The 22,349-nt window shown below is 39.8% G+C and overlaps 1 protein-coding gene across 4 annotated transcripts in view; it reads right to left on the bottom strand.

Moving 5' to 3' along the window:
• Positions 1-22,349, bottom strand: part of PACSIN2 (protein kinase C and casein kinase substrate in neurons 2) — a 64,504-nt gene that overhangs the window by 2,447 nt on the left and 39,708 nt on the right. For 2 of the 4 annotated variants that reach the window (XM_064166431.1, XM_064166430.1), the window contains exons 2-10: positions 20,831-20,941; positions 10,911-11,067; positions 9,979-10,214; positions 9,120-9,275; positions 7,754-7,929; positions 5,373-5,493; positions 3,370-3,494; positions 2,519-2,635; positions 1,370-1,566 (exon numbers count right to left, since the gene is read on the bottom strand). In XM_064166431.1, the coding sequence (XP_064022501.1) occupies positions 1,370-1,566; positions 2,519-2,635; positions 3,370-3,494; positions 5,373-5,493; positions 7,754-7,929; positions 9,120-9,275; positions 9,979-10,214; positions 10,911-11,067; positions 20,831-20,890 (1,345 nt within the window). In that variant the 5' untranslated portion in view covers positions 20,891-20,941. The remainder of the gene's footprint in view (positions 1-1,369; positions 1,567-2,518; positions 2,636-3,369; positions 3,495-5,372; positions 5,494-7,753; positions 7,930-9,119; positions 9,276-9,978; positions 10,215-10,910; positions 11,068-20,830; positions 20,942-22,349) is intronic. The other 2 variants (XM_064166432.1, XM_064166433.1) reach the window with 2 other exon arrangements.

The following is a 22,349-nucleotide window of genomic DNA, read 5'->3' as shown; positions in this document are numbered from 1 at the left end:
TCTTTTTCTCCTCTCCTCATCATTATAAGAGATAAAAGGATTGGGATGCACATGGTGAGCTCCTCATCTATCAACACCCTCAAGTCCTCCTCTTCCCTCAACCCACTCTGTATTCAATTTATATTTGTGCCTGGGTTTTGCCTGACCCAGGTGTAGAAGCTTACACTTGGACTTCGTGAACCTCAAGCAGTTTGCACTGGCCCAGCTGTCAAGCCTGTCAAGGTCCTTTTTGATGGCATCCCTTCCCTTAAGTTCTCCATTTCTTTTCAACACTTGAATCTCCTTTTACTTTTACATCCAAGTCATTATAAGAGACCGGAGTAAATGACAAGCAAACAGGAGAAGAGACATGGTCCATGAGGTTGCCTAGTTCACTTTCACAAGCTGAAGTTCTGTTGGCTTTTGCTAACTACTCATGCAAGCCTGGTCTGGAATTCCTAGTTAGAAAACTTTTCATGTGCAACTCTAGACAAGACAGCAGAACAATTTGCTGAAATTAGGAGCTCCAGAAGCATGGCCAGGGTGTAGATGTCACTTTTATCACTAGAAGATGTTGCCTCTGGGCTGGCCAGACACTAAAAACTTCAATGTTCCCCATTTCAGGGACCGAGAAGGATGCCCAGGCATTTGGTCAGTACACAACAGCTGGTAGAACAAGCTGAGACAAACAAGATAGCCGCATCCATGGTGTGCAGCCATCATAACCTTGTGCCAAATTTGTGTGTTTGGAAATGGACTGTGGTGTCTCTTGCCAATTGGCTCTATTCTGTTTGCACAACTCCTACAGCAGTGAGGAAAACCCAGGAAAAACAGCTCAAGGGAAACACAACATCCTAGGAAGAGAGATGTACAGTCAGTGTACCATAACATAATGTAAAACTTAAGAGGAAAAAAAGACAGTTACTGTGCTTAACATACACTGAAGGAGGATGGAAAAATTACCTATCTGTGACTAAGTTCTCAACCTCAAAAAGTTAGCATTGCAGAAATTGGAAGAAAAAAGGGATGCTTCCCATTTAAAACAGAATATCATCAGTTAGTTAATGTTTTAAGATTAGCTCCTGTAATCTTTTACTCAAAAAAACCCAACACCTTTATAAGGCTGCCATTTCTAGAAAGCTGAAGGCAGCAGTTCTTATACTGTCTCCCAGGACTACCTGTTCTGCAGGTCATTTTGTTTAACACAAGATGGTAGGAACGGAATATCCCTAACATGTGCATCCCAGCACATTCGGAAGAGATGAGAAGCCAGCACTTCCACAAGGGGACACTGTCTGCATTTGAAGAAACAGGTGACTTGAGAAAATAAAAGCCTCTGCCTCCCTTTCCCCTTTTGATAAGTATTTATAAGTGAATGCTGTAAACTTACCAGCTTTAAAGCTGAGCTCATCTTGCTCTTGGCCCTCATAGTCGTAGAGTGCACGTACTCTCACTTCCATAGCAGGAGAGGTATCTTCATCAAATGGATTGGTGTCTCCATTTGCATCAGTGGAAGAAAATGGATTGTTGGACTCCTCATCAGACCAATCTGTAGGGTAGCTTTGGTTTTTTTCATAGCTGCTAACGCTGAAAACAATTAAAAAATTATTCCAGCCTCCTATTATAAGAGCAGAAAAGAAATACCACTAAAATATCACTTTCCCTAATCAAGCTCAAACTCCACTCTAGAGCCTAGTTTTGAAATTTCATTTCTGGTATATTCTCACCTATCTTTAGCTGACAATGCTTCATTTAGAAAGAAAACCTACAACCAGTATTTTTCCAATACATTTACAAAGCCAGACAAAGAAGAGAGATCAAATACAATCTTCCCAACAAACTCCAAAAACTCCTCTGTCAATAAATCCATGTAACTCATTGGATTATTCATTTTAGAAAGGTAAAAATGGTGCAGGTAGTAGATGAGAAGCTAGGATAAGACATTTAAAATGTATTGCAGAACCTTCTTCCCAAATCTCTATGCACCTTCTCAATAACTTTTGAAACATTTTGTATGCTGCAATCCAATAAAGAAATTCCATTATACTGCAACAACTTGATAATTGAAAGAAAAGTTCACTGTTGAGCATGCACATGCCATTGAAGAGAGTGGCAGGACATCCCTAGGTGTGCATACTGAAGCAACAGGCAGCTGTTTGAGAAAGTCCTAAATAAAAAGAAAGCATTCATAAAAGCAGATTTCTTCAGCGAGGACACAAACACACCAGTAAAGCTCCAGAAGCAGTTTCACTAGGAAAATCCATCAGTTTTAACATTTTACAGGACTGGTAAGAAGGGAAAAAGCAACAGCAGCTGTGTTAGCAACTGCCAGTAACACCAGTGCTTTCAAACCAAAGATCAAAGCAAAAGATAGTGCATCTGTTCAGAAAGATAAGTTAGGTCGCAGTGTTGCTTACATAACCACTCCAAAAGACTTCATGCACCGAGTGGCAGTGTTACAGAAACCAAAAATAGAAAACCCTGGACAGAGAAAGTGCAAGTGTGAAAACAGTTAAAAAACAAACAACATTTCACCAACTTTTTGATCTTATTGTCCTCCTTTTCACTGACAGTACTCCCAGTATCATCTTCATCTTCAAAGGGATTGTAACTTGATTGTACTGACTGTACTGTGTTACTCTGGACACTAAGACTGCTAATTTGGAAAAGAAAGAGCATTATGGTGACCCTATCTGCTTAAGTCACTGTCATTACTGTCCCACTAAGTTTCATAGTAGACCCCTTCGCCATCCAAAAAAAAAAGCCAACCAAACACCACCACACAAACCCACCAAATAAACACCAATAACAAAAAGGAATCACACAACAATTCAAAGCCAAACAAAAGCCAACCAAAAAAACCCCACCCAACATCTATCAAGTCTAGCATAAGAACCAAGACAGTTCCATAAGATGGCATATGATATATTCCTCCAGAAGTAGAATATCCTTTCTGGACCTTATTTTCTTACTGCCTGCAATAAAAGGCAGTATTTCTTGCCAGTGCAGTTCCCTTCTGATGCAGTTGATGTTAACAGTCATGCATTAACCACATCTAGAATTCTAAAGCAACTAAACATTTTGCAAGCCAAGATTTTGAAGTGTAATTGTCATTTATAGAGATGGGAAGATAGCAACAGACTAAACTGCTGGATTAGCTACAGAAAGTTCAGTTCCTCATCAAGTTTGATTTCTTGTAATTCCCAGCGGAAAGAGAACTGTAAAATGGAGAATAACTCTCAAAGAATTTGGTGAGTTGCACAAACACTGCCACTAAAAATGCTCACAGGTCATGAATATTTGGCTGGACAGTGACTTTTTGATCTTCCTGTACTGGAAGATAGCAATCCTTTTAAATTAGGCTTTTTAAGTATAAAAAAAAAAGAATACCTGCTATGTTTGTTAGGCTGTGACCCTTGATCTCCTGTCTGATTAATACCAGTCAGAGTCACTCCATCAGAAGCCTTCTTCTTTTCTCTTCTACTCAGAGTGCGATTCAGATCTGCAGACCACTCCTATTGAGGAATGCAAAACGTGACTGAGAAATTTAATTGAACAAGTAATTTGCACACTGAATTTTCAGACTGAGTTATGGAATGTACATTTATATATGCTAAACCAGCACAAACAATAATTAAAACCCCATGTTACTCCATATGCTTCAGTTCTCACTCTCGTCTGGTTCCTCACTTAGTAATGCAAACAGATATATGTGCTACTTACAACAGCCCAAGGTTACCTCTACTTCCCTATCTAATATTATGATAGCCTTGAAAAGACTTAAAATACCAGGTAGCTGGGATACAACTGAAGGAATCAAAGGAGTTGGCCAGCATAGCATTTTGTACTGACAGGGCAGCTCACTGTTTCAAGTAATGTCAAGACACCTGGCTTCAAAAGGTACAACTGATAACATGATTCATGATGCCATTTGTAAAGCATCCCCTCCTTGGTCTTCTGAACTATTCAGATACTTCAGAACGCAGATGGGCAGGAATGATGAGACCTAAACACACCTTCTATGTATCAAGTCAAACTAAAATGCATACTTATATGAAGCAGAAAACAAACTGGATGCCAGCAAATACCTTATGGTGAGATACAGTTTCTATGCAGAAGATGACATTTGAAATTATTATCTTAAAGGCAACGAAGAGTTACTGCTACCACTGGTTTATACAGGTAGCAAAGTCAGGGTTTCTGGCCAACTTTTAAGAAACAATTATTTTAACTTCATACAAATACATATATTCTGAACTGCCACAGAGACCACTGATCTAAGCACATTTGGAGTTTATAATGCAATTTTATAGTCATTTGATCCTGACTTCTTTTTTTACTTACATCATCCTTGTAGCATGTAAATAAGAAAAAAATAAGTTAGAAGATTAGTATCAGGACTATTTAGGCTGTTCATTGATTATGCTCATGAAAAAGAGTGTTTTCCCCACACAGAAGTAACTGTAGGTCAGCATTTCAGGCAAGGAAATTCTGCAGTATCCCTACAAAGCTTTCTTCCTCAAACCTGAAGTTACTCAGTATCTTAAAAGCAAGTGGTATCTTCTGCTGTGGTTAATAAGGGAGCAGTGAACACTCCAGAGTTGATGCTTCCACTCCATTAATGCTTATAAATTATTTCAAGTTAAACCCATGATTCTGGTTGAACTCATCCCAAATTCCATCTATTTGATAACCTCATAGTATGATCTGCATGGCTACATTTTAGTACTTGTTTCTTGGAGGCTAAGTTAGCAGAACACTCCCTTAAAAAAACACCCATTCTTCTTTTGAAGATGACATGCAGCAATAAAATTACCATCTGGTTATTAAAGGTGGATTTAATTTTTTTTCCACTAACAGTATTGAAAAAACTAGTTAAGACTAATAAATACCATCATTCAAGAATTAATTGTTTAGTTCAAACTTCAAAGTCTTTGCTGCCTATGCTATAATTACCTGCTAACAGCAAGGAGATTCGTCTTAAAGTCTGATACCAACAGGGAGAAGTAAAACACAGGGTAACATATATGGGCATCAGAAATGTATCAACCATAGCTTACTAATAGCTTCCCTAAGGGCTTCAGCTTAAAAAACAACAACAGTTCACTGTAGAGTTTTCTAGTTTACACCTTTTCTCTGTAAATAGCTGCCTGATATAATCACCTCTGAAAACTGGAGGACCAAGGGGAGTCCAAGGGAAATCAAGACAAGAAAACTACTATGACTTGCAAACAAAAAAGAATCCCAACCAACCAAAAGCTATAACAAACAAGCAAGCAAAATCACTTCCAGTGGCCTGAATTAAAGGTTTACACCAGAAAGGAACATGACAAAAAGCAAAGAGGACAAAAACTGGATAGAACAAGTTTGGGTTTTAAGTACTCTGACCTTACCTCAAACTGAGGCCAATTCATTGACATCCCTGGGCCCTGATTAGCTCTAAACCACCGCAAGTCTTCAACAGCATCTGCTGTTTTGATGTTCTGTTCCAGCTCACGGTAGATATTTTTATAACTGCAAAACAAAATTGTCTTCAAATTTAGTATAACATATAGAAACACAGCAAAAACTCCAATCAGATGATTGGTGGGTGGGGTTTTTTTAAATGAGTATCTCCAAGTTCAAAATAGTACTGAAAACAATACAGCAAAGCAGACTTAAAAACCTCTATGCCAGCTCTATTAACTGCCTGTAAAAAACAAAGTGGACAAACAAAATCTCTATTTACCAGATTTCACAATTATGACTCCTGTGTAAATTAACTTAATTGGCTGCCATAAAACATAGGAGTTACACAGGAATATATTCATATTACTGAATGATACTCTTGAAGTTTCTTGGCTTTAAAAGCTTGTGTATAAGATAGTGGAAGCTATGGAAAGTCCTGTCTTGATCCAATGTCATTAAAATAAAGATCTCACACCTGATTTGGAGTTAAATTCAGCATTTTCCTAGGCAGGGACAATATCTGCTAACTGCTTCTGTTGTTTTAAGTATTCAATGATTTTACTAACTATTTATACAAAATATCCACTACTATGAAAAAGAAGCAGACTACTTTTTACATATCTCTTAGTCTAATTGCTTTTCATTAAGCATGAAAGTATTTTACAGAACAGCATTCATGTTGAAAATCCCACTTTGACTCCTGCCTGATCCCATTTGCAGTATGGGTTGGGTTTTGTCTTTTCATCAGTGTTTCTCTGAATGTATCTAAGCAATAGAAAGACATGGTTTTGAGAATATTGGGAAATACTTTTGAATGCTTCACTAAGCATTGGTTAAATCAGCAATAAGCTGGAGGTCTACATCTGCAGACATAGAGCAGTGTTATTTCTGGACTGCACTTCAGCATTATTAGTCTCAAAGAAGTTAAAAATTACATTGCCTTTCAGAGGTTTATTCTACACTATCTGTCAAAGAGGCAGAGATAAGGAAATAAAGTTGCAGTTACTTTATCCCTAGTTTTATCCTAATAGTTTTTCCCCCCACGTCCTTAACTTACCAACACCACTCCCGAACGTGTTAAATATCTTCAAAGGAAGACACTGCCTCTCCACTGAGTCATCTTCTTTAGTCCTCTCTTAACTTCACTCTTTAAGTCAACTATTTCTCACTTATTTTTGTTCTGTAGTTTCTTTCAACCTGATTAAACTGAATTCAAATGGACACAAATCCTCTGTATCTATTCTGAGAATAAAAAGCATCTCTCTTCCACAGTCCTCCTCTAAGAGATTTGAAGCAACCCAAAACTACAATGATGCTGAGATAAGCGATCTTGCCCTTATCTATTGTTTGCTCTGTATTTTTCTGTCCTTGCTCCTACATCACCTCCTTTGCTTGTGCCAGCACTAACATTCACATAAATGCACAGCAAGTCAATTTGGAATGCTGGTCTGAGTGAAAACTAAACTAGGTTCTTGCCATATGTTACCTTGATCAGCTCCTTAACTCCACTCGATGGACTACCAGGAGTGTTTTATCACCAGCGGAACTGGGAGACAGAAATGAGCAACCAGCCAGGAGTACACCTTTCTCCTTTTCACTGAAGTGCTAATCAGAATGCACATGAAATCCTGCTGTTCCAAGTAGGATGCAAAATTCCACTAGCACTACAGCATTTGCTGCAACTGTTCCATTGTCTGTCCTCTCAAATGCAAGACAAAACAAAATCATAATAACCACTGTTTTGCTGACATATTGAAGTAGCTTAGTATCACAACAGCCTGGATGGTCTGACAAAATAAGCTGGAATGAAGTGAGGAGGGTCCAGGCAGAAAGAATAAGAACTATCAAGAGCAGACTTGACAATTAAGAGAAAAAAGAGCTCAATGACAGTGAGCCAATGAATCTTTAACATTTGTCTTCTTGTCAAGAGAGCTCCTTTAGACTGAGCTCTCAGGTTTTAGTAGCCATGTTTGTGCTAGGAAGTTCATGCTGTCTTATACTAAAGTTCTAGCTTGTTCTGCAATAAACATACAAGGCATACCAAAACAGTCTGCCATTTTTTTTATTCTAAGCTCTGAAACCTAATTGGCACACATTTTATGATCAAAATACAACAGGAATGAGGATTAAATAAAACTAGGAAGTTCGAGGGATGCATGCTAACCTAACCTTAGACAAAACAAAGAAATAAGTGCTGTCAACTACACTTCAAATAAATTGAAGCAACACATTGGAAAGAGAGTGGGCTCCATAATCTTGATCAACATCAAATACAGATTACTTTCCACTGAAAGGAATGAAGCATGAAATTCTTATACAGCTTTACCTTGCAGCATTAGACAAGTCAAGGTGTTTCTGGACTTCCAGGAGCACTTCTCGGAAGAAACGTAAGCGCTTCTCCTCAAACTGCTGGCACTGTTCAAATACCTGCTCCATGTTTTCCATATACTGAGGAGTAGCATTATCTAATTCTTTCAGGGACTTTTCATATTTTTCTTTTGTCTGAAGTTAGAAAAAACAATCAATTTGCAATATATTTTATTATTACTACCCTACATAACAAACTTATTGGTGCAGGAATTGCCAAGATTTAGACCACGAGTTCCCAAAGTGCATTCCCTTCTCGTGCCCGCAGTACTGATGTTAAGTCACAATGACAGTTAGCAAATAAAACTGCAGAATGGTCAAAGTTCTCTGGCTGTCTAACAGAAATCATGGCAGATATTAATGTAACACTAAACATACCCAGAAGGAGCCAGACAGTAAATCAGAGCAGGTAGTCTGGCAAGCTACAGGTCTCTTAAAGATCACCAAATAATTTCAAAGTGGTTGTGGTAATTTAAATGCTCTGCTGTGAATGATGACCAACAGCTCCAAACACTGTATACATACATCTCTCTGAACAAACACTGTATACATTGTGAGAGCAGTTAAGATAGAACCTCAAACTCTACACTAATTTACACCAGTAGTCCACAGCCAGGACAAGCTTCAAGCACTTGTTTCATAGCCTCTCAAGTGAAATAACTCAACCATCATTACTAAGTGAGAATTGTTGGAGCAGGCGCAGAGGAGGGCCAAGAAAGTAATTCCTATGGAGACAAGCTGTGAGAGTTGAGGCTGTTCAGCCTGGAAGAGAGAAGGCTCTGGGTAAATATTATAGCAGCCTTCTAGCACTTGAAGGGGGCCTACAGAAAAACCTGGAGAGGGACTTTTATTTAAAAGGGCTTTTAGTGATAGGATGAAAGGGAATGGGTTTAGGCTGGAAAATCATAGGTTTAGACTTGATTGCTGAGAAGAGATTCTTTACAGTGAGACTGGCAAGATGCTGTTGCCCAGAGAAGTTGTGATCCCTCCCTGGAAAAGTTCAAGGCCAGGTTGCACAGGGCCTTAAGCAACCATGTCTAGTGGAAGGTGCCCCTGCCCATGGCACAGGGGTTGTAACTAGACAATCTCTAAATTCCAACCCAAACCATTCTATGATTCTGTGAACTCTGTCCTAGAAGTTTGCTGATTTACAGTGCTTCCTTCCCTGGTGAAAGTACTAACATGCAACACAGGTAACACATTATCCCTTCTTCACAGAGGAACTTGACAACAACATAGGCTTTGGAGAAAACCCTACATTGCTGTGTAGGTCTGTAACTGAGCACGAGTTGTGCATATTATCAGTGCATTAGAATTCACTATACCTTTAGCACATCTTGTTTGCTTCTCTCCACTTTGTCTTGTAATTTCTTAAGCTGTTCAGGGTTTAGTGCTGGATCAGCTTTGCTGTTTGTCTCTCTGGATATAGCCAGTTTCTCCTCTTTGCAAGCAGCGTGGTATGCTTTTTTTGCAGCTTCCACCTAGAAGGTAAATGTGAATCTTTGCATCTCAGATGGTTTGCACAACAGCCATCAACTATAATTTTTAAGTCTTGTAATCATATTACAATGAAGAAAGTGTCAGGTTTTTTTTTCCAGGATGTTCTTTTTCAGGGGATTTTTAAATTTCAGCCAAGGAATGAACAATACAAAGGAAAGAAATTACTTACAGTACTTATGAACCAGCATTCTCTCATCATACAATAAATCTCATTCATACAGCTTAGAGAAGCATGGAACAGAGTCAAGAAAAGGATTACAGAAAGTGCCTAATAGAGCATTTTTCCCTCATGTCCATATTCTCCTGCTCCCCTTTCTTCCATGAGCCTCTTATTTAAGAATAATGTTGCAAGACAAGAAAAAACACAAAACCAAAAAAACCCCACAAACCAACACTTTCCCCTTCTTATTTCTTAGAGCAACTCATAACTTTCAAATGCATAAAATCAGACACTGTTAAAATGACAGCTTAAATTCCACTTTTCCCAGATCTCACTTAAGTTATCAAGAGTAGGAAACTCCATGAGAAAGAACTGCACTTATTTTCAGAAGAGGACAGAAAGCAAGAGATCTTTTTGAGAAAGGAGGGTCCAGCAGAGAGAAGAGGGAGTTTACTCCCTTACAGAGACCTGAGACACTAATATATTTGAACACAGGATATCTAATATATAATCTACTGCTGTACCTCTTTCAGCTTTTTTGCCCAAGGTTTCTGAGCTTTCCTAAATCCATCTTCTGCTTCTTTGGTTTCCTTAAATCCTCCCATCATTTGCTTATGAAAGGCTTCCTTCTGCCAGTTCTTGATTTTTTCAAAGTCTTCATTCATCAGTGAACCTTTTACTTCTAGATGTAGTTCACTCACTTTTTCAGCTTCTGACATAAAAGCACACCAAGCCCTTTCTACTGTTCCATACTGTGGGCCTAAACACAACAGAAAGTGTCATTCTCAGTAACCATCACCCACATGGAACTTTCATTCCCAAGAAGCAACTGAAGCTATTGACTTGTAAACAGCAATACTGAAGCAAACCTAGAAAGGGGAACAGTTTATTTCCAGATAACTTCACAACATTACACTTTTACACCAGAAGAAAGAATATTCATTTAGTCTGGCCCCCTTCTTCCTGTGCCATGATTCTCAGTATTCCACCTCTTAGCTCCAATCTGAGCTGCCCTCAATTTCACAACATATATTTTTCAAACATGGATAACCAGGAACAGACAAACTATTTCAGAATACAATGAGATAGCATCAGATTAGCCCTTCCATTAGAGGACTGTCTGGCACTTTTAGCACTAATCTTTCCACCACAGACCCCTTATTGCTCCTATACATTTTTCAAACTGTGCTCTATACAAACTGTGTTTAGGAATATCAACACTAAAGGCAAGACTCATCTGCTTTAGGATGAAACAAGCAAAGGAGCAGAGCTTGCTTTGTTTGATTTTCACCAAGAAAAACTTGCTGACTTGTTAAATTACTGAGCCTTTTGCAAAGACTCCATTATGGCTAAAAAGTACATGATGTCTACTCCGTATTTACCAAACCAAAGACACACAGAAACGTTTTTTTTCTATTTGATAAATCTTTCAGAGTTGGAAGCCAGAATGCATTACCTTTTTCCACAAGCTGTTTCCACCTTTTTGCCCATTCTGTAAGCTGCTGAGCATAGACCTTCTCTATCCGTGCCCGTTCATGAATACAGTTCATAAGATCGTTACAAAGTCTGTGGCCATCATCAATTCGTTTGACTGTCCGCTTGTAATTCCCAACCTGTAAAGACACAAGACTTAACAATTCCTACTCTGAGACTGACATCAATCTAATTAACAGAAATATCATTACCTAGGAGAAAGAATTAATTACAGCACAAGGTATTTTTCAATTCATCTTCAAAGCTGACTGCAACAGAACCACAAAGGCTACGAGTTCTGCTGTAAAGAAAGTTACTAAAAGTGGAAGCTTTGTTGTGTTTTATTGGTCCTGCAAAGCAATTATGGATAGTCATCATAATTGTTCTGAGTTAGTATTGCTTGGGCATGATTTAGACAACCGAGATATTTAACACAAATACAGCATTTCCCTCTTCCATGATTATTATTAAGTACCTAATGCCTTAATTTTATGCTGTGTTTAATAAAACTGCAGAGAGTATTGCAGTGTCTCTATCAAGTATAAGAAGACTGTTAGAAGCTCAGTATAGAAGTAGCACAGGCAGTCACAGGATGTTAGGGGTTAGAAGGGACCTTCATAGATCAAATCAGGACCTTCATAGATCAAATCCAACCCCCCTGCCAGAGTAGGGCCATAGAATCAAGCACAGGTTGCACAGGAATACATCCAGACAGGGCTTGAAAGTCTGCAGAGAAGCAGACTCCACAACCTTTCTGGGCAGCCTGTGCCAGTGCTCCATGACCCTTAGAGTAAACAAGTTCTTTCTCATGTTGAGGTGGAACTTCCTGTGCTGTAGTTGACACGCATTACCTCTTGTCCTGTCAAATGGCACAACAGATTAGCATTTGCCCCCTCCCCCTTGACTCTCAGCCCTCATCTATTGATCAGATGCCTTCTAAGCCTCCTCTTCAGCAGACCAAAAAGTCCCAGGTCCTTCAGCCTCTCCTTATAGGGCAGTGATCCAGCCCCTTCATCATCAGTTCAAGGCAAGGTTGGATGTGGCACTTGGTGCCATGGTCTAACCTTGGGCACTGTGGTAAAGGGTTGGACTTGATGATCTGTGAGGTCTCTTCCAACCTTGGTGATACTGTGATACTGTGATCTTCATGGTCCTCCATTGGACCCTCTCCAGTAGATCCCTGTCCCTCTTGAACTAGGGAGCCCAAAACTGAATGCAATATTCCAGACAAGGTCTCACCAGGGCAGAGTAGAGGGGGAGGAGAACCTCCCTGGATCTGCTGGCCACACTCCTCTTAACACACCAAAGTCCACAGAGCAGAGACTGGATGTGTGTCCTTTGTTAGAGCTGTGCTTCACTGCTGACAAACTAGACAACACTACACCAAAAGTATGCTGTAAAATTTAATATGGGAAGGTGTGGTGAGCAAATCATGTGGAGTTTATCTGGAGTTTCTAGAACTAACTTGTGAAATCTAAAGAAGACAATAAGCTGCTCAATGCACAAGCTACAAAGTGGTGGGGATATGGAGAGAAATGCACACTGTAACAAATGCAGACTATAGTACTACCATCCTCCTTCCTTTTTTGTGTGCACACCAACATGCAGTCACCAATCCAGACTACTGAAGGGGAAAAAAACATAGATACTACTCACAGCAATATTTCCACTGATTTCAAGGTCACTCAGGTTGGCTTTGTAAACATTAAACAAGACATAAGAACTCAGGTAATAAGAACTGTAGGGCCTGTTTAATGTCACAGTTTCTTATCTGCCCTAACCATCTGACTAACAATAAAGACTAGCAGTAAAGCAGCAGATTAAACATTCAAATACTTGAAGTATGTTTGTCTTTTGTACATTTGCATCATGTCCAACTTGTATTGTAAATACAGAAAATCACCCAACTTCTGTTTCCTTTAGTTGAGGATTTTGTCTGTACATGCAAGCCATCTGACTGAGAAGCTCCTCAAAGTATAGAGGGAAATACTCTTAAATGGAGGAAAAAAACTACTACATTAAGTGCTGGAAAAGCGACTATGCTGACAAATACGTCAGGATTTTGCATTAATTTAGACAGCAGCCTCAAATCCATGCTTTTTTTCCCCCAATAGATCAAAGAAGGTAGCATTTAAGGCAGGCATTAGGAAGTAATCACAGATATTTCTACATCACATAAAAACCCTTAAAGTACAGAGACAGATACAGCCTTTTAAACACAAGTCATAATATACTTGAAGGTAAAGAAGCTACCAGCCACTATGAACTTCACACCAAAATACAGTCAATGCATCCATGCCAAAACTCATTTCATCACCTATGAAAAGTAATCTCATTTTCAGGAGAAACAGAAATGAAAAGGTAGGCAGTTAGAAGAAAGCTGAGGAGGGGCTATTTAAAGGCATGTAGCACATGAGGACAAGAGACAATGGTTTTAAACTAGGGACGGGTAGATTTAGATTGGATATTAGGAAGAAGTTCCTCACTATAAGAGCATGAAACTGGAACAGGTTGCCCAGGGACCTGGTGGGGGTCCCATTGCTGGAGACATTCAAGGCCTGGCTTGATGGGGCTTAGAGCAACCTGATCTAGTTGGGCATGTCCCTGCTTACTGCAGGAGGCTGGACTAGACAACCTCTAGAGGTCACTTCTGACCCACTGCACTCCCTGATCCTGTGAATCTAACGCTGTACACTAACAAATACACATCTGTAATCAAAGCATTAACAAAAAAAGCACCTCAGTACTTTCAAAAGCCTTTGTAATGAAAATCATGCATCTGTTCTAAACTACTGCAGCTGTAGGCTCAAACTGACTGTTGAAATAGGTTGGCACAACTACTGGAGCTTTGAGCCTCATATTAGCATCAATTTGTGTCTCCAGTTATAAGCCCAAGGATTTATGGCTCTAGTATGAGCATTTCCTTCCACACATTTTCGCTACTGAGTTAGCATTGTAAATGTTAACAATGAATGAGAGCTGGATGCCCGATGGTACTTCCTTATGCCTTCATTTTTGAGTTGTCTCAGCAAGATCTGACCTTGTGGTAACAATCTAGCATTATTTAGAGAACTGAATTTAGCTCACCTATTCAGGTCCACTTGCTATTATCACATAAAGCTGCCTTGCAAAAGCTTCATACAGACCACAGTGAATTCACCCACACTCCCTTTTCTACAGGGGGATCGAAGGAACTAGCATCATAGTTTAGAAGCAGTAATAAGAACCACCAGGCCTAGAGTACCAGAAGATAACCACCTTAAATTCCAAAGAAAGCTTTTCACACAGAGTCAAGAAAAGTTTTCTTATAGAACAGTAGTCTGAAGTGTATTAGAAATCACATTCAAATTTCATGCTCTGAGACATGCTCAAATTTTGGGCAGAACCCATTTTTCTGCATTTCCTGATGCAGAACACAAGATGGATACTTAGCCTTTAACATTTTTAGAGCCTAGTAGCTAATTTTAAAATTTGCATTTTAAGTTATGGATACCAAATGACCATTTTTTTAAAAAATAAGTGAAATGTTGTAAGAGGCAGGCTTGGAGATACAAAGGAGCATAAGATACCTAGAGCAAAGAGCCAAGTGAAGGAGAAAGTCTTTATGCAGGCAAGGAACTACTAGGTTAATCGTAGTTGTTGAAATAATTACATTAAAAGCCTATAAAAAACACAATACAGACATTCTGAAGAGTTAAAACCATTAATACATTGTTTTAGTCAAGACTGCCTTCTCCAGTCCCTGAGGCTGCAAGATGACTTCCTCCTCCTCTTCACAAGAAGTGTTTGAGCTCAAACCAAAACTATACATTCTTTTATTTGTAGCAAGTGACCAGGAAAAAAAGCAACTGATGTTTCTTTCAGTCAGAGCCACCTTTACATAATGCCTTGCCATTTTCAGATTCCTTGATCAGCACTGTTCAGAACATGAACACAGGGCTTTGCTAGGTAGAATCTGATCATTGGGCTACTGCCTTTTAGACAGCAGACAGCTGAGACACAAAGCCATTAGCTTCCTTGTCGTACAAATGAAATAGACAGTTCAGGATGGTAAAGTGTGAGATTGTAAATTTCCTTAACAGTTTCAAGAAGAATGAGAGATACTTAAAGAGTATATCAGGCTTTCAATTCAGCATCCACACTTCACCCACCTGACAGAAGCATTATTACATAACAAATGCAGCTGCAGTTTACCCTTAGTTGCCAGAAACACTTCAAAAGGCAATTACAGAATCAAAGCATGGTAGGGGTTGGAAGGGGTTGAATCCAACTCGCCTGTCAGAGCAGGATCACCAAAAGCAGATCACATAGGAACACATCCAGGTGGGCCTTGAAAGTCTCTAGAGATGGAGGCTCCATTACCTCTCTCGACAGCCTGTTCCAGTACTCCATCACCCTCAAAGTATATAAGCCCAAGCCAGAAAGCCACTCCCCCATCCCTCCTTGTCCTATGGCCATCCCAGCAGAAAAGACAGCACTCAAAACCCTGGAACTCAGAAGCAGGAAGCCCCTCATGTTACAATCTGAACTTCAAGCCCCATCATACTTTTTATTCTTAAAGCTGGCATGACTGCAGCATGGTGTGAATAACAGCAGCAAATTCAACTCAACCCATGACAGGCAGTTAAACACCCCCACAATAAATGGAGAGGCCTCCACATTGCTGATGCTAGCAGAAAATAAGAGAGAATAAGGACTGACATCTAGCGTGTAAAAAAGTGGCAGGCAGCCTGTGAGAGAGCAATGGCTCGTTTAAAACAGTGCTTCCACAGGCAGGGTAGCTGTTCCTTTTGATGTCTTACCTTAGATATGCATATACATCTACTTTAAGTAGGCACTCATTGCCTTTCTTACCTTTACAGTGCTTGGTTTCAGATTTCTCAAGGCATTGTTCTTTTAATATGACTGTAAGAGTGATTGGCAAGCATAAGGCTTAATTAATAAAACTCATCATAAAACTGGTCATTAATAAGCAGTCAAATTCCTTCCTGTGCATTTCAAAACTACTTCAGTAAACAGGGCATTATCAGACTGTCCATTTCATAGAATCAACCAGGTTGGAAGAGACCTCCAAGATCATCCAGTCCAACCTAAATGTCTTACATTTCATGAAAGCAATACAACTTTAAGCCCAAACTGTTTTGCCACAGCCTATTTTTGGATGCAAGAAAGTGGCATCAATGATTATGACACAGTGGTGTATTAACAGCAGTCATGCAAATGCTTAGAGTCCATCTGACAGATGAGAAAGAAATACAAAAGGTTTTGAATTACATATCAGGCTCCAAATTTTCCACTTGCCTATGGAAAAGTTACTGCTATCCTGCTCCAGGCTATCAGCTATAACATTTGATTACCCCAAACATGTCAGCCTTGTCAGATAAGAACACAGATGAAGGAATTTCTTCTTGGAGCACATGAACAAGAATCTTTCTGCACCCAAAGAGCCATGAACTTAACCACTTACATCAATGTACACTAAGGCTTGGTAGAAAAAAAATAACAGGAAAGACAAAGATCTTTCCATTTCTTCAGTAAATTAAGGCATTGCTACAACTGAAACATTGATAAAATCCTCCACTGTTATTGTGGCAATCACAGAATGGTTTAGGTTGGAAGTGACCTCAAAGCTCATCCAGTTCCAACTCGCCGCCATAGGCAGGGACACCTCCCACTAGAATAGGTCACTCAAGGCCTCATCCAACCTGGCCTTGAACACCTCCAGGGAGGGAGCAGCCACAGCCTCCCTGGGCAACCTGTGCCAGTGTCTCACCACCCTCACTGCAAACAACTTCTTCCTAAGAGCTAGTTTAAATCCATTACTCCTTCTCCTGTCATTACAAGACCTTGTCAGTAGTCCCTCCCCAGCCCTCCTGCAGCCCCCCTCCAGGTACTGGAAGGCTACTACAAGGTCTCCTTGAACACATGGAATGTCTTTTCTTACTGTTTTGCAATTCACAGAATGGTTTACATTGAAAGGGACCTTAAAGATCATCTAGCTCAAAACCCCCCACCATGGGCAGGGACACTTTCTACTGGCTGCTGACAGGAAAAGGGGAAACATAAACCCCATCCTCAAAAAGGGAAGAAAGGGAGACCCCAGAAACTACAAGGCAGTCAGTCTCACCTCTGTGCCTGGCAAGACCATGGTTTAGGTTGGAAGGGACCTTAAAGATCATCTAGTTCCAAACTCCCCTGCCATGGTCAGGGACACTTTCCACTAGACCAGGTTGCTCAAGCTCTCATCCAATCTGGCCTTGAACACCTCCAGGGAGGGAGCCTCCACAATCTTCCTCTCTATGCATGCTTACATGAAAACTTGCAAAATTCTGTTTCCTGAAATACTTTTATTTGGTAAACAACAGAAGATTTGTTCTCCTGAAAAGGACTTTTCCTGCTAGAAGACTGAAAACATAATCCAAGCTACTGCTAAGTAGAAGAAAATGTCCTAAATTTAACTGTGAAAGCTGCTGCCATTTCTATTTCATGCTAAAGAAAAATGTGTGGTTTTGGAAGCCTGATTTTTTCAGTATCAGCTGTTTTGAGATACTACCTATGCATAAGCCATGTCCTACTCACAGTTTCTGACTGATGTATCTACAGTAAGTCAGCACCATGAACACAAGTCCAAACAGCAACTTTTCCAGCTCCCTGTCACAGGTTATTTCCCAGCTGCAAATCTAAATCTGATAACAATATCTATGTAGTAATAAAAAAAAATCCCTAGTTTTTAAAGGAAACAATTACTGTTCATATTTGATTTCAACCACAGAGCTTGACTCTCTGTGCCAGAACTGGAAATTTCCATGAACAGTACTGGAATAGCAACCTAATTAAAAAAGCTTCACAGATGAACTAACTGTGCATTGAAATTCTGCTCTACAGACAATCTGAACAAAGGCAACTAAGTAAGGTTAGAGCAGCAAGTTTGGTACCATGCAGCCACACTCTACAGCTCTACATTTTAATCATGATCAATCTGCTCGTAATTACCTTGGTAATAAGAATCACTAGCAACAGCTGTGACAACCACAAAAGAAAGCAAAGCAGAAACCCATTTAAGAACCATGTGTTGTATTTCCCAAATTGTATGAGATTTCTGTCAAGAGCAATGACAACAATCTTTCAAGTTTATCAACATTTTATTAAGTACAGTTCTTATCAGCTCAACAGAACATCATCATTCAAGAAATAACACTGGTTTCATTCCAAAGATAGGCAGTGAACTAGAAAGTTTTCACAGTGAGTCCTTCAGAAAGGTCCCACACCCAACCACCTCACTCTTTCCTAAGTGATTTTCAAGAAAAAGATGGGCTTTGCAGCATACTCCAAAGGTAAACAAGTTTGAACTACTTTGGAGAGCGAGGGAAGAAACTCAACAGCTCACCCTGCCAGGCTGTCTCTTCTGTGCCATGTCCAAGTTTAAACTCATTTACTGCTTTCTGCCATGGAAGTTAAAACATAGCAAGGTTGCTCTCTTGCAAATGGACATTTCTCTTCAAAACCCAATTAAAAAGCCCACAACACCTCTATTGTGTCAAATATCTTACAAACCTCTAATGGAAGGGTGCAAATGAGGTCTGTGGTACAGTAACTTCAAAACTGAGGAAGAGTTTTTTACTTCTTGTTACCTGAGGCATGAAGTACCAAGGCTGGCATTCCAGATAAACCACAACTTTTTAATCAAATCAGATAAAATACCTTGATCAAAGTAGTTTAATTATCTACTCTGAGAAAAAAAATAAGATTAGAATTCAAAGTTGCAAGAGAAGGGCCTGAGGAATAAATCTGGTGAGGAGTGACTGAAGGAGCTGGGAATGATTAGTTTGAAAGAGAGGAGACTGAGGGGAGACATCATGGCTGTCTACAGCTACCTGAAAGGACATTGTAGAGAGTTTGGTGCTGATCTCTTCTCACAGGTAAATAGTGACAGAACAAGAGGAAATGGCCTGAAGCTGCTGGGTGAGTTTAGACTGGACACCAGGAAACAATTTTTCACAGCAAGAGTGGTCACACAGCGGAGTGGGCTGCCCAGGGAGGTGGTTGAGTCACCAACCCTGGATGTGTTTAAAAGTCATTTGGATGTGGTACTTGAAGATATGGTTTAAGGGTGAACTTACAGAGTAGGGATAATAGTTGGACTTGGTGATCCTGAGGGTCTTTTCCAACCAGAATGTTTCTGTGATTATGATTCTGTGAATTCTTTTATACTTCCAGGCACAAGTACTTGTTCAGAGACAACAGCCTGGTACAGACTAGCCAGCAAGAAGTCACTTCTCATGTCAAGTACAGCATGCCTGATACTCATTAAAAAAAAAAAAAATCCCCTGTGATCCAGGAGTTTTTTTCCTGCCTCCTTACTTTATTTTGATATATTTCTACCAAAGGAAGCCTGTCCAGAAAGTTGCCTCAGCACAGAATCACAGAACATTAGAGGCTGGAAGGGACCTCCAGAGATCAAGTCCAACCTCCCTGCCAAAGCAGGATCCCTTAGGCTAGTTTGCACAGGAATGCATCATAGAATCAACCAGGCTGGAAGAGACCTCCAAGCTCATCCAGTCCAACCTATCACCTAGCCCTAGCCAATCAACCAGACCATGGTACTAAGTGCCTCATCCAGTCTTTTCTTGAACACCTCCAGGGACAGCAACTCCACCACCTCCCTGGGCAGCCCCAGCATAAAATAAGCAGAATAAGTGAAGTTGGAAGTAACTTCAGGAGATCATCTGGCCCAGACCCCTGCTCAAAACAGTTTGACAGATCAGATGCTGTGCTCAGTTGAGTCATAGCTTGAAGAGCACAGGTCCCACATACTCTCTGTACTCACACTAAAGTACCTCTACAATAACAGGAATTAAGACTTAGAATCCAGTAATTTAAAGACCACCTCCAGGAGAGACATAATGGTAAATATTAAGTCTCCTCAAGGGTTCTACTAAGTAAGAATGTCATTGGTGTTAGGTGTTTTAGGTAATGTATTGAAAAATAATGGGATACCTGCATCAAAAAGCAGTATGTTCTTATCACCACCACAGGTTAGTGGTCACAAAAAGCCTTCATTTAACAGGAAATGCAATGTTAGATCACCAAAACCAAGATGTTTTTAATAGACCTCCGGTAACAGATATTTTCTCCACTAACCATTTTTATGTCTGCTACACTTCAAGTTCAAAAGAGCTCCCAGTCACATGGCAGCAGCTTGCCTTGCTGAACACAGTTAATCTGCATGGTACCTGCAGCTATTTTAGTAGCCAACCCTTTTTCTTGCAAGATATTTCTTTTGTAAAACAGTTTTTGGTTTATTACATGGTGTCTCTTTTTCTGCTCTCTTTAAAGCTTAATCAGACTCTTGTCACATCTGAAAGGCATCTTAAAGGTGGAGCAGCACAAACTCCTGATATTACAACATGCTTTCTATTGCCTTTCTGTATATATGCTCTTACATGGAGGCAAGCATTAAGTTCATGTCTCCCAAAGAAATGAATACTTACACAAACAGGAGACATGCAGTACATTCACACATTATCTTACACCTGTCGTATCACTAGCTTTTAGAAGTTACTTTAGATTTAACATTGACCACTCAATCCCTGAAGGTAATTTTTAAAGCTACCCGACCCACATCCCTCCTGGGCAGTAAAAACTCACAAAAGTTCAATTCTGAATCACATATCTTACCCAAATGGGTGATCCTCAAGTTTGGGAGAGTTAGAAGTCCCTGACAGGACTATGTCAAAATCCAAAAGGTAATTTCCACCCCAAGGGCTACTTCTTCACACCATAATATCCAAAGGCATCTTGCAGCTCCCTCCAATTTTTAACATACAATAAAATCTCATTTCCTACAATAGTAAACACACACACCCCCTCCCAACAAATACACTGACAAAACATTCAGATTACCTCCCAGAAGCTATCACTAGAAACTTCTACTCCAACAGAATCATCATACGAGCCAGACATCTCTGTATATGAAGAGCTTGTAAGAATTCAGAGCTTGAACACCTTCAGAATCTGTAAAAATACATTTAAAAAGAGTATTATTAATAAAGAAAAATTAACTTAGGTACATCCTTCCACTTTTTCATATCTAGGAATGCCAAGTGAAAACAAGAGGCTAGTGTGTTTTGCAAGAGAACACTGTTCTACCATGTTAGGTTCTTGGCTCTTACATTTGCCATCCACAAACTGTCATTTGTCAACAACACATTTCAAACCACTGCATTTATTTTATAGTAGTTCCCATTACAAATCAAAAGAGAGGTGTGAGCAGCTTGTTGCTTAACTTGGAAAGTACGCCACTTGAAAGCATTCTGTAAGAGATAACTGGCCTTTGCTACAATAACGCATGCAGCTTCCCGTTCTTTTGCCACTGGAAATCTGTGTTACATTATGAAGCCCACTGGGAGTCAAAGCTAATATTTAAGGTAGATAAAAAACAGTACTGAGGCAAAATTCAGGTAGTTAGATGCACAAATGTAGTTTGTGAGGGGGAGACAAAGAGGTAGGAGAGGAAGAGAGGAAGGAAACTGTTCCCTCCCACAGCACACACACGCAAATCCCTATCTAATCTCTCTAGACACTTTTGCAAGTTCTCTTGTTTTGATTTCTTCTATCAGGTTTGCCTACAACCAATGCCAGAGCTACATAAGGGTACATCAATTCCACCACCCCTGCTGGGATGTCAGTAGACTAGAAGGTGAAGCCCCCTCTCTTTTGCCCTGTGCATCTTGCTTCCCTTCACACAATATGGCCATTTGGAAAGGATGAGCTGAAAATGCCAGCAAACCTGGAACCTTGTAATCCAATGCCTATAGCATTGACACAGAAATAAAACTGAAAGCTTCCAAGGCCAAGGAGGATTCAACACTAAATTTGTATTTCTTGTATGCTCTGGACTGTGCCATAAGGGCATGATTTGTTTGTAACAAATGACTTACTGAAACAGAACAGTTCTTTGAACATGAACAGAAGAAAAGTACACTGGCTGGGGAGACAAACTGTTTCTCCTGCACAGTTTTCTACCCAATTCACAGTGATAAGGTTATTTAAGGTTTCTATGTAAAGAACTGAAAAGCACAGAAACATCAGTTTAGATTGAAAAGAAAGCCAAAAATACAGGCAGAGTTCTTGTAGAAAGGCAACAATTAGGAAGGAAGCTGATGTGTTGAGACAAAGTATTTTCACTGTTAGCACAACAATCTTCAACTAAGTAGTGAGTACCAAAAAAGCCACAATCTTTTCCATCTCTGCTCTTACTGAACAAAGAGGAAAGTGGATTTAAGCAGTATTCACTGGCAGTTTCTTTGCAGCCCCTCTCTACATGCAACATGTTCTCTCCAGAGAAATCTGGAGATTTATGTCCTGAAAGATTTTAACCTTTCCCATTATTACAATCCAGCAAGGCAAGTGAAGATGAAAT

The sequence above is a fragment of the Pogoniulus pusillus genome, chromosome 27 (genome assembly GCF_015220805.1).
Source record: "Pogoniulus pusillus isolate bPogPus1 chromosome 27, bPogPus1.pri, whole genome shotgun sequence".
Lineage (NCBI taxonomy): Eukaryota > Metazoa > Chordata > Aves > Piciformes > Lybiidae > Pogoniulus > Pogoniulus pusillus.
Note: the sequence above shows the minus strand (reverse complement) of the source record. Positions and strands in the feature narration are given on the sequence as shown.